Here is a 12,777-nt window from a genome sequence, read left to right as displayed (position 1 = left end):
GCCAAGGCTTGGTTGTAAAGTCGAGAAGCTAGCTATCCCAGTATGTTAATCTCGATTCGCGAAGGATGTGTGCGTCCGTGTGCGTGGGGTTTGTCAACTGTCCGGTACGGAGGCGGTACTCGAGTTTCGATGTTGGTGATGGGCGGTGCTGACAGGGTCGACGGGACTCGTTCGGTGAGGTTTAGGTAGGGAGTCGGATGCAGCACAGGAAACTCGTCAAGTTGTATATATCCAAAAGAGAAACAAGTTGGTTCGCCAGGGACCAGGTCGCCACTGACACTGCGACTGAGCGAAGCGATGAGGTAGTAGTGTAGCAAAAGTCTCCCTCCCGAGGGAACTGGGAAAGTCAGCTTCTTCGGGCGCCCCCCATTGATCGGGCATTTGGTCAAGATGCCTGCCCGCGGCCTCTGCAAGAAGTGGAATCTGGGGAAATTTACCCAACAAGGTTCACCCACGTCGGCAGGGTCGGCCGAGCCCCGCCAAGGGACCTCGCACGGGGCCTGAACGAGATCAACTCAACGGCTATTGTTAGAGCATGCACTAGATTCAGGTGCAATCACTAACAGCAGCGACCTAAAGAAATGTTCTCGAATCTCGAGTGAAACCTTCCCCTATCGCGGAGCCCCCGTTGCCCATTCTGCGATGCTTCTTTTTACACTAGAGGTACAAAGGATACGGAAACCTCGGTGAATTGATGTCCATTCAAACCTATTTTTACTAAACAAAAAAATCAAGATGCATATGCGCAACCCTGCGTGCTCGAGGTATCGCAATGCATACCTATGTGATGCCAGTTGATAAGAAACGAGTGTTTGGGGCGGCATTGCCTCTGCCCTTCCTTTGGGTGTAAGATTTATAGAGTAGCCCGTATACAGGGTCCATACACCAACCGGCACACATATGTAGACGAATTTATTTGCTGGCCTACGTGTACGGCCTATTCGCCCTCGGAGAGTAGGACCAGCCCTACCGCGCGCGAGAGCGGACATATGAATAGAGGTAGTCTCACCTCGCGGTATAGTGAATAGTAGTGTAAGTGGATGTGGATGTGTAGATGTGTGGAAAAGGGTGGTAAGGGGGCATATTCGCGAGAACTGGAATGTAAGATTTCTCGAGGTTTTACCGGTGCATGGGTCGGATTACGGGCTTATCAGAGTGTACTAGAGGTAACAGAGGCGGAAATTCAACTGTTGGGTCTGGAGGTACTGATCTTATATCGGCACGAAAGGCAATCCGGGCGCTAACAGATAGGTACATAGTGCGTAGAGGTCACTACAAGACTCGCCCGTAAAAAGTACCAACACCCTAACCGGAGTTCTTCTGGGGTAACCTAGCTGCTATCCATAGGGCGTCTGTAACTTACAGTGAGGTGTCAGACCCCCCCCCCCCCTTTTTTTTTTTTATCTATATCGGAGCTGGGTAGAAAGGGGGGTCGGGGACTTGGCGAGAACCAACAAGCTGATTTCATCAAAAGCTTCACTTTATCATGTTGACTGAATCCGACATCCCAATCGTGGTTGTTGTCATTACTAGAAGTCCAATCCGCGAGTTGCTGTATCCAATGTATTCCCATTTCATTGTCAACATCTCACGATGCCTTTCTGCCTGCCTGCTTCGCTACCTATGTAAACATATGCCCCTTCCTCCTCTGACATACAAAATACTACGGGTATAAACTGATGATCCTTTCCACACTCCATCTCATCTTAATCTTCTATTCTGTCTCATCTCCTCCTTCTCATACATCAGGTATCATGCTTTGAACTCGACAACAAAAAGTGACAAAACTCCAAAATCAAACGCTGCCTTTTAACGCCAGTTTGCTTGCCAGTCAGTGATGACAGATCTCAGAATCTTTCCTGATCTCTCTCTTGCCTTTTTTTTCCTGTCCGTCGTCATGAAACCCGCACATTACGTCGTTACAAGAAAGAAAGAAAAGTAAAACAAACGAGAGGGGAAAAAAAAAAGAAGGGAAAAATAGAACGACGTGCCTGCGCCATATCATCAAATACCAGTCAATGGCTTTTCTTCCTCCCCCTTTCATCACCATTATATCCCAACTACCCAAACAGCTTGATAAGAAAGTAGCCGTCAAGGCGACCTCTCTGAAAACCAGGAAAACGTTCCATCCATTCGTACCAGTCGACTGAGGAAATGACAAGAGAAAATAAGGACAACGGAAGTGGAGTCAAAGTTATTGTCCTGTATGCCAACAGCTTTGGAACCCCCCCCTCCCCCAGAAAGAAAATGTAATATGTGTCGTGATATGCCGAATGAACGACTTCTTTCGTGGTGTATGATGCAGTGTTGTTGCACAGCTGGGCTCGCGCCCTCTTTCATCTTTTCTGTCTTTTCAATCTTCTCCTTCTATCATGAGTATCGAGTAATGAAAGACATGCCGGGTAGAAGCGTAAGTGAGGTGGGGAGAATGACAAAGAAAATCAGATGCTTGCAAGGCGAGGTCTCCCATCAGGAGCTCGGGCGTGGCAGACCATGAGCTTGAGACTCGTGCCCCATTCCTCACACTCGGCGAGGAGTGCTTTGTCTCTCCACATGCTTCCGACGGTTCCTGGGCCAATGTCGGTACTAGCAGCGCTCTCATAGCACTGGCTGTACCACCATTGTCCCACCTTCGCCACCATCTTGGTGATGCTTTCATCTGCTACAGGGCTTCCGTCGCTGATCATCTCGGGAAGGCTGCGTTCATCCTTCATGGACTTGCCCTTGGTAGCGGCCTTGCTTCTTTTACCGTTCTCGCTTGCAGGCGTTTGTGGAATGACACTAACGACCGGGACGCCAACACGGCAAGTCTTGAGATCGGCAAAGCCCTTTCTGCCAAGTAGTCGGAGGATGAGATCCGAGGTCGACCCAAGACTGACATCAGGGGATTTGGCATGGATGCGTTCCTTCAGGCGGCGGACAGCCTTACGCCCGTGGTTGCCCATATTGTTCAGATCAACATCCAGGATCGAAAGCTCAATGTAGCCGCCAGGCTTGAGGACACGCCGAGCCTCTGAGATGATATTCCGATAATGTGCCTCGGGGGCCGCAACCGGGAAGCGAAATACTACAGCCGTAAAACTCTCTGCGCCGAAAGGAAACTTGCCAGTGTGTGACATGTACTGTGCCTGGTAGTGGTTCGGAGGACTGAGAGGGAGACCAGTTGAGCCATTACGAGCAGCTGGACGAGGCGGACGAGGCGAAAGGTTGAAGAACGTTGCTGCTGGATACGTCTCGGCTGCATAGAAAGACCAGTCGTCGTTGCCAAGACCGTCAATAACGAGGATGGAAGGACGCTTCAGTGAGCCTACGTCGTTGAGCAGCTCATCTCGGACCGGACTGAAGAGCACATGCCCAAAGGTAAGCCACTTGCTGACCGTCATGGACCCGACGCGTAGATTGACCAAGGCAAGCGGCGAGCCATCCTCCGAACTTTGACTGCAACGACTCGAGTCGGATCGACGTGAATCATCAACAGGAAGGCTGTTGGTTTGCTTTTCAGTCTCAACCTCTTTTTCTAGTTCCGACTGCTTGCACACAGCCTCACCCTGCCGCTGCATCTCTGACTCTCTGAACACGTCAGGTTCCAACGAGCACCTCGGGCTGGGATGATCGGCCAGGAGTTGCTTCACCTTCTCAGCCATATCGGAACTATAGACGCTAGAACTGACGGGTATTCTTTGCGAGTGCATAATTTGGGTAAGACTTTGTACCTGTTGTTCTTGGAATTGAGAGCGAAGAGTTGGGGATTCCAGGGGTGGTTCGATGCGTCGAGTTGGGGTCGCCGTATACTTCTCCAAGTGAAATTGGTTCCCGAAAGACGATCGTGTGGATGGAGGCTGCCTCAACCTTTCGTCCCCAAACAAGTCATCATACTCATCCCAAATCTCGTCCTCGGCCAATGGTGCACCAGGCTCGGGAATGATTGCAGTAGCCTCGGCAAAGTTGAATCCTCCGGAGCTGCTAGAAGTTGTGGTATTGGTGGTACACAGTGAACCCTTCCTTGGTGAAAATGAGAGAAACTCTTGTCTAATTTCGCTGGGGTAAGTTGGAAGCATCGATCCCGAAATTCGAGTTAGCGTCGGGGTCTCCATTTCAGCGGTCGTCGCTGGCTCCACACGGACAGGCGTCGATGGCCTGGGCGGACTAGGTCCCTTGGCTACGGAATATGCATCCCGAAGGTCCATCTTAGACGGCGTGACTTGAGTACTAAGTCTGTGGAACGGCCGAGAGAAACTCTTGGGTGATATTTGTTCGGCACGAGCACTGACGACTTTTGGAATCCGACCGACCTGAGCAAGTCGGCTCGGGCGGCCCTGTACAGGACTGGTGGTGATTCCGGCCTGCGTTGCAACAGATGAAGGCCTCGACGAAGGCGTTGGAAGCTTAGAAAACTTAACCGGTGACATGTGTTCGAACTCGACGACCGATGGAACCTGGGCGCTGGCTTCTGAAGTTAAAAAGCTTGAATGCGCATTCTCTTGCGTCACGGAAGGTCGGCGCTCCTCCACTTCCTTGTTCCGCAAGTCAGGGATTTGCTTGTGAGTTGGAGAATCCGAGCTCTTCGCTTCGCGAAGAACTTCCTCCAAGTCCGGGATATCGGTATCTTCCTGCTCAGATGAGTCCATCATAGTATAGAATGCTAACGGCTTGTTTTGGACGACCTTGACTGTAGCCGCCACAGCAGCCACCGGAGCTGCATTCTCTGGAATGTCCACCTTCTTCGTCTCCGGAGCAGGTTGACTGTGATTCCTTCCAAAGAAGTTCCATTTTCGCGGAGAACGAGCTCGCTTCATCAGACGCTTGGGTCCAGAAAGGTTCTTGGATCCTTCTGATGCCTTGATGCCCTGGGCGGCGTCGATCGACGGGGCCAGCATGGAGTCGTCCGTCACGAGGACACTGGCGTCAATACTAGTAATCGAGGGAGACGTAACATGGGGTTGAGTGACGATAGGAGCCGGAATCCTCGGGGGTTCCTTCTCTCCAGACTTCAACCTTTGTATAGATCTCCGCAAAGCCAACGTCGATTTGAGGACTGGGGCCTCAGACTCACTACTTTCAGAGGGTCTGCAGCTGCTGATAGACGAGCTCTGGGTATGTTGACCAGCGCGAGGGAATGCAGACGGCCATAGTGTGTTCCGAGGGATAGAGTTAAGAGAGACTTGCGAGCCGTTCTGCGGTTCCACGCTGGGTCGTTCGCGCGTGATACTTTGGCTGCTTTCCGTCCGGCTCATTTCCGAACCAACATTCCTGTTTTCAATGATTTCGCCGCCTGCAATAACGACAGGTGCCATCCTTTCCAACAAGAAGGAATCGTTAGTCCCGATACTCTCTTGCGAGCTCATCGTCCCAGGGATCGCTAGGCCGGTGTTTGCAAGGCTGTTACTCCTACGGCGTGCTGGCCCGACGCGCCCATAGCCTTCGTGGCCAGTTCCCGCGGCAGGGCCCTTCCTGGGCGGCTTTTTCTCATCCTTCTGTTGAGGAACCTCTTGGGTTGTCCTTGTCCGTCGTCCGAAAAGGGGGAAGCGTCTTAAGGTCGATACACCAGGACTTGGCGTACGAGTAGTTCTTCCTGATTCGGCCTTGATGGTAGTTGCATCTGCCCCCATCCTGGACATTTTTGGGGCTGGTGTTGCCTCTCTGGTTATGGATGGCCTTAGGAGATGGATGTGCGTGTCGGAAGTTGATGAGAGCAAGCCAGGCCTGGCGATGGTTGTTGGTGCCAGAAGTCGGCTTGATCTCTTTTCAGATGGCGCAGATGTCAAGTTACTCTGAATAACGGGCACGGGCAGACCTAGTTGAGAGTGAAGGTCCGGAGTTCCATCTCTGCTCGGGCGGCGAGGAGGCTGCCCTCTAGGCGGCGCAGCCTGCTGGGCAGCTTGGGCGGGACGAGGTCGAGAGAAAGAGGCTGGCTTTGGCAAAAGTTGCGCTGCTGCTGCCGCTGCTGGTGCCGTTGGCTGGGTCGGTGGCGCACGCCAGGGCCTTAGTGCGGATAAACTTCCATCGTGGCTTTTCGTAAACTTGTGTGACGAAATACGTAGTGGTGGGCTAGGCGCAAGGGGTGATAACTGCTTCTTCTTCTTGGAATCCTTCCTCTCAAGCTCACGGACTGTCGAGTTGGATGACGACGAGGTCAAGGATTCCCTGACTGATGGTAAACCCTGAGGGTCAGCGCTGACAAGATCCAACTCATTCGATATGCTTCCTCCTCTTCTTCTGCTGACAGGCGGTCTTGTTTGGGTCGAGTCAACCTGTCTCATCCTGACGCCAGCTCCGGGGAATCGTAAAGGCGCCACCATACCAGGGGACTGAGAGGACATGGACGTAGGCGTGGTGTCTCGACTATACGGACCAGGTCCTGGTGACTCGGAGAATCTTGTACATGGACTACTGCTGAAGCCACTCATCTGACTGCTAGATCCGGAGAACAAGGGCGTAGGGGGAGGGAGATCGTGAGTTGTTAGCAGGTACGGCACCTCAATGCTGAGGCTTCCATTGCAGGCTGGCGCTTTGACGTCGCGATATCTGTCCAGCTCTGGGTATAATGTTGGTGCTTGCGGCGCGCCTGCCGCAACTTCGACTTGGTGAGTTGCTTGGATTTCCATCGTGTTCATTGTTGGGTTGAGTTCGGAGCGCGAACTGGCTGAGGAGTCGATTGAGGTCTGAGACCGGGGGTTGGAAGACGATGAGGACGGCCTTGTTTTGGCATGGTTTCCAGTCTCGTCTCGGGAGCCTTTGCGGATGCTGTTCACTACTTCTTGTGATAGCCCTGAGTTCTTCCTCCTCAGCACATTTCGAGGTTTCATGGTCGGCGCGGGTAGTCGGCTGGATGCTGCTGATGTAATCAACGTGGTGTTGCCCAAAGCCTTTGAATTTTTGATTCCAGCTGTAACCCGAGGCTGAATGGGTTCCGGTTGGGTATCGGAGGGTCGCCGTTGCGGCAAAGATTGCGGTAGCCTACTAGGCATCTTGGGCTGTGGTAGTGTCCTGGCACGTTCGGTGCTTGGCTCTCCTCCTCTCTTCTTCAACAATAAGGAACCGGGTGGCGCTATAGTACCGGGATTCTTGAGCCTGCTATCAGCTGGCAAGCCTGAAAGACTAAGTCCTGGTCTTTCGGAAGCCATTGTGATCCTATATTCCACAGAGGAAGGCCGGCTAATTTGACCATACTAAGACTCTTGCTCCGTGGTCCACGACATGAATGCTGTGCAGGAGTAACACAACCAAAGTCTACCGCGCTGGGAGTATGTGTTCAGGGACGGGAGGCTGTGACCAGCGCAGCGGGAGAAGCCTAGTCGTATAGCGGAACACCGGTGCTCGATCCTGCCCGTGGCAATTAAGTGTTGATCCCGTATCAGTATTCCACCGGGAGCTAAGGTACCCGACAATTTTTTGACAGTAGCGTGTAGATTAAGCAATGTCCATGATGACCGGAAGCACAAACGGACGGAAGAATTTGGAAGAAAGAGGCTGAGAAAAAGGAATGATGGTTCAGTAGTCCCTGGATGGATGCTCTACTACTAGTTAGTCTTTCAATTCGTGGGAACCATGGGCCCCGCATCGGGGCTGGTGTGTAAGTGGTTGAGTATGGGTGAAATGTGATGGTGGGCCACGAATATTTTCTTGGGGCCAGGGGGTGGTTCAGGTGTTTTTGTTCGTGTATGTGTTGTAGTGGTATTGGGAAACGATGCAAGACGGGATGGAGGGTGTATGGTTGGTGGGGGTTAGGTGAAGTTGAAGAGATGGAGGGTATCACAGCACATAGTGATGTGTAGTAATGTGGGAAAAATACGGATACGCATCAGGGAAGGCGTCGTCGGATGTAGCATCTATAAAACAGAACAGAAAAGAAAGGGAACATCGTGTGAGCCCAGGCAGACAGAGTAGATACACTTACCTAGGTAGTTTAGAGAACTTGTCGGAACTGGATAGTAGTCTCAATTCAGTTACAACGTGGAAGCCCTGTGGTACAGTCAAGCTGGTTTGAAGTGGTAGAGGTAGTAATGAGGGAGTGTGACGGCAGCCAAGCGGGAGAGGTACTACCTCGAGAAAAGAAAAGGGAAGAGAGGGTGAGATGACAAGGTAGTGGGAAGATTCATTTAGTTGGGTAGTGAAGGCAAGACAAGAGCTCATGAGGTAGAGGTAGGTAGGTACTGTAGAGTGGCAGTAGTGTAAGGTATGTACCTAAAGTCGAGATATCAATAGCGCGGCAAAAAGAGCCCATGTTCCCGACTTGCCGCGTAGAGTAAGGATCTGCCGCCAATGAGATGGACAAGGTCGGCGACAATGTGCTTGGGAAATGTCGACCATGTTCATCCAAAGTACACCCGACCATGCGGACATGTATGGGTGGAAGGGTACAAGGACCAGGGTTGGTACAATGGCCAGTCCATCGGTGGGAACAGTTAACTTGGGAACCTCAATGGGCCATAGTCTGGAGGGCCTCAATCGTGGTGTAATTCCACTCATACAGGGCAGTACCTTAATTCCATCATGGCAGAGACGGATGCTAGTGCCGATGTAGGCAGCCCCGTGTTGCTATCTTTTGACACTCGGGGTGGCGTAGACAGGATAAAGTGTTGTCAAGTCATCAACAACAACAACACCTGACTCTTGACCATGTTCAGCATGAGCGACGTGACGAGACGGAGAAAGACGTCGGCTGGAAGTGCTTACAAAAACTGACATGATGCGTTGTGCACATGGCATTTTTGACGATCTTTCGACGACAACCTGGAAGATGCCCGAAGAAAAGAGGGAGGGAGGGCGGGAGGAGTGAGGGAACTGAGTGAAGAGTCATCCTTGAAAGTTGGGAGAGAGAAGAGGGGCGAAGACGCGGTGGAGAGCCGTGGCGTGTCCAATCTGCGTCCAAGTTGGCGACCTCTTGTGGCTTGAGAAGAGGAAAGAAGAAGCTGTCAAAAGGCAAAAGCGTCGTTGCTGTTGGTTGGGCTGGCTGCATGGTGTCAATAGCATTCAGTCCACCTGCAGCGGGAAGAGTGGAGATACCTGGAGCGTCAAATCTGTCGCTGTGTCTTTCCCTGTTGGCTTCCACTTGTCTGCCCTGCCTGTCCCTACGCTATAGGCTGTACTGCGGTATGGTACCTGACGCTACAGAAAAGTTGGGTACCTACCAACTGAATCAACACCGACCTCGGTTGCATCACGCGAACATGAAAGGAACATCTCATTGAACTTTCACAATGTCGAATGCAAAGAGTGCGTGTCCTTAAGCGGCTGTGCCGCCTCATGCTCAAAACGACAACCAAAGACAGGCAAAGACAGCCCTGGAATATGCATGTGGAGTTGCCCTATGAGCACCTAGAAGTCAATGTCAAGTGTGCCATTGGGCGCGAGTTAACAACGGGATTTTGTTCGATGCTACCCTCCCCCCTCTCCTCAATCTCTGGTCGCATTCGATCCTCTTACTCCTTTGCTGTGTAGTACTATGTAGACCCTTCCTGGACATCCCCAGAGCCTCCATTCAAAGCCTGGAGATCGCTGCTTAGTACCTTGTCAGAAGAAATTTGCGTGATGGTGATGAGCCCCCGCGCCCCCCTTGGCCGACCATCTAGGCCGACTGGGGATATGAAGAGCAGTGACCCCGGCCCGTTTATCTGGCCATCTGCGCTCTCCAACTGTCCAGATATCTCATAGCCATGGATGTCCCTGGCTTTCGGCATCAGAATAGACAAGTCAATCGGCTCAAAGCGGCACGGGAATTTGATGGACGGCAAGGTTCCATGGATGGTTATCGCGGGGTTCTTGCGCCCTCATCTCAGGGTCATCTACGAACCACGAGTTCAGGGGTTCGCGAGAACACCATGTCTTGGTGTGATATCTTCGTCATATACCCACCCAGACCTAAGGAAAAGTTGGAATCTCTGACGTCCTCAACCCCATCAAGTTCTCTCACACGCCGGGCCAGCCATCGGGAATGAGAAAACTAGTGCGTCCGTGATGGGCTCAACTATGTATGTTTTTCGACCTTTGATCCGATCACAAGAACCCCTGAGGCCGTTAAGGATTTCGAGCAAAATGTCATCAACAACACCCTACGCTCTTCAAAATGACAGGATCCATGTCGTTGATCCCCCGGAGGTGCTAAATGAACTCGCCGGCAAAAGAAAGGAAACGAGGGGGGACGGGTCCTGTCCGAGGTATAATTTCAGGTATAATGGCGGCGTCAGTACCATCACCCCAATACCGAGACCATGGCACAGATAACACAAAATCTCCCACCCCGCGGTCCATCGTCAATGTATCGCCCATCTCGTCATCCGTCTACATCCCGTCCAGCTCCAGGTCCCCAGTCTGGTCTGCGCACATCGCACAACGCCCGTAGCGACCTGTGTGTCGTGTCAATCAAGTGTCAATCCTGTCCGTGCAAGACGGGATAGAGAGATTGAAGGACACCACAAGCGAGCCGATTGTCCCCTCGCACCGAGTGAGTCCTTGTACGCAAAGGGTAGCAGACTCGCGGGGTGTCCCAGATCTAACCTGCGGCGTTCGCTCCCGTGGAACCGGTCTGTCGAGGCTCATTCATTCGTCATCGCTACAAGTCATTGTCGTGACGAGCAAAGCACGACGGACGGGTTGCTGATCCATCAGTTCATTGCAAGCAAGCGTCCGTCCGTAAGCTATCGGGGCCATGTCACCCACGTTGTTCTGGGGAAGCACGACATTCTTTAGTCAGGGGTGGATGGATCACTGATGGGGACCACTGGGGCATTCGACCATTGAAGACATCGTGTGGTTGCCCTGCTGTGTCTCACTGGAACAGACTTCGCTCCTTGTTTAAAGACACAGGAATGATAGCTCACCGGTAGGTACATGAACCCCAGCATCTCGGAAGCCAATGGATTCTGCAAGTCGGGGATTTGTTCGCCTGCCGTAAACCGCCCAGTGGGCATCGTCGAAAAAGCCATCGTTTCGACAGCCGCCCAAATCCACGCTACCATTCGTCGATCCATCCCTTGTTCAATGTCCTGATGCGGCGCACAAGGTCAGTCTCATTGGACGGAAAATGAGGAGGAATTGTAACCAATCACTTTGGCTTGCTGCCAGTGGGTGTCGCGAAGTTTTGGAGGAGTTGGAGCATTTGGAGGGGTCTTCATTTTCCAATCACAGTGACCAAACACCCTTCTGGACTTCACGCCTACTGAAAAGGGTAGGTCAGGCCGGATCTTCTGTGATCTTGCTGACTTCAAATCTCAGGAGCACGGAGTGTTATTCTACACTATATGGCCTGTTGCAGAAATTCCGGTGCGGATGTTGGAGAAAACCGAACTCCACGTGATAAACGTCAGGGTTTTTTTTTTTTTTCTTTCGCCCATCACATCACAACAGAGCGAACTACATACACGGGGTGTGGGTTCACGATCGTACACTACATACGGTACCTTGCTTGAGGCCAACGGTTGTGCATCAGCAACCACAAGGGGGTATCATGAGGAACTTTGAATTTACATAGTCAGTCATCTACTGTGCATACTTGTAGGATGGTGGACCAAGCAAGCTGAATTCTGCATACCAATGTCCTTCAATTTTCCCAAGAAACAAATTGGACATCCAATCCCTCATTGACAAGTTTGTCGATGATCAGAGAAATGTTCGAATTCGATGCCACTGCTACGAGGTGAGCCTCCATCGCCCAGGGGGGCATCGGTTATCTTCGCCGGAAAGTCTCCACCAGAAACCAACGCCAGCGACCTAACCTAGAGGTACCTACGTAATAACACCAATCATCCAGTTCGCATCGCATGCGCTACAGGGCTTCCTTCGATAAAAAAAGAAAAGAAGAAAAATTGAATTGGGTCTGATCTATGCTGTCGGCTTTTGGGCCACTGGGCCTCGGTTCCAGATACGCCTCGTTCCGAATCCTTCTCAAGAAAATCGAACCCGAACTGCTGGAGACACTGCACTGTGGCTGCGTGCCCCCTTAGGCCGTGGCCGGCCGGTCGGGTCCATGGGTGTGGCGAGTAAACTCAAAAAAGCGAAGAAACGAAGATGACTGGACCAACCAACTTCTCGCGTTATTGCTTCGCCATACTCAAAGTGAAATATTGTTGTGGTAGGTTTTGCGAGGGAAAGTGAGGGTGAGGCTAGTGACGTGGCACTTTTCAGTTGCGGTCGCTACAAAACCGCATCAACCGCTTATTTGCCCCGAGTTTTGTACAACTCATCAACTCTTCAGCTTTGCTTGCCCACAACATCACACGAGTTACAAGGGCGATGATGATGGAGTCCTCCGCCCTGTTGAATTTCGAGTCAGTGTCTTTCTCTGCTGGAATCCACCTCGAAAGCTGGAAAAATCGAAAGAATTGCAACGAACGAACCATGGATGGTAGTATCACCCGCTATTAGTGTCAATCCCGTGAAAGCATCGTGAGGCGTAGAGGTACCACCAAAAGACCCCTGTCGTATCTACGCCAAGCTACCTAGTGTAGAAGCTAGGTACCCAAAAGCTCGCCGCAACAGGGGCTCTTGCAGATTTTATTGGCCACCGACAACGTCCTAGACAACCATCGAACAAGTCGAATAGTTGAACACCAAGCGCCTGGGATAGGATATGGGGAACATGTGCTCATATTGTCCTGTTTCGGAGAGAGTCCTCTTCTGTCTACTGGTAGAGCTTCTGGTTCCTCTGGAGGGTCTCGGATGGTTCAGTATCTGGTAACGTGATCATCAAGTGGTGTGAAGTTTTTTGAGTCATCGTTTTTGCGGCTCTGAGTGGGTACAAGGTGTAGATAGACGACATATTGTTGCGTGGGTTGCTGC

At 51.8% G+C, this 12,777-nt stretch overlaps 2 protein-coding genes across 2 annotated transcripts; both read right to left on the bottom strand.

Moving 5' to 3' along the window:
• Positions 1-2,267: 2,267 nt before the first annotated feature.
• On the bottom strand, positions 2,268-7,124 carry NEUTE1DRAFT_75517 (uncharacterized protein; the record flags this gene model as incomplete). Its single annotated transcript, XM_009849426.1, has 2 exons — positions 2,268-6,337; positions 6,413-7,124. 2 exons carry the CDS (start codon positions 7,122-7,124, stop codon positions 2,442-2,444), a joined length of 4,608 nt encoding a protein of 1,535 aa, XP_009847728.1.
• Positions 7,125-8,160: 1,036 nt separating this feature from the next.
• NEUTE1DRAFT_93615 (uncharacterized protein) lies at positions 8,161-8,387 on the bottom strand (the record flags this gene model as incomplete). Its single annotated transcript, XM_009849425.1, has 1 exon — positions 8,161-8,387. One exon carries the CDS (start codon positions 8,341-8,343, stop codon positions 8,185-8,187), a length of 159 nt encoding a protein of 52 aa, XP_009847727.1.
• Positions 8,388-12,777: the final 4,390 nt, after the last annotated feature.

The sequence above is a fragment of the Neurospora tetrasperma genome, assembly GCF_000213175.1.
Source record: "Neurospora tetrasperma FGSC 2508 unplaced genomic scaffold NEUTE1scaffold_1, whole genome shotgun sequence".
In the NCBI taxonomy this organism is placed as follows: Eukaryota; Fungi; Ascomycota; class Sordariomycetes; order Sordariales; family Sordariaceae; genus Neurospora; species Neurospora tetrasperma.
This window is presented reverse-complemented; position numbering and strand designations above follow the sequence as displayed.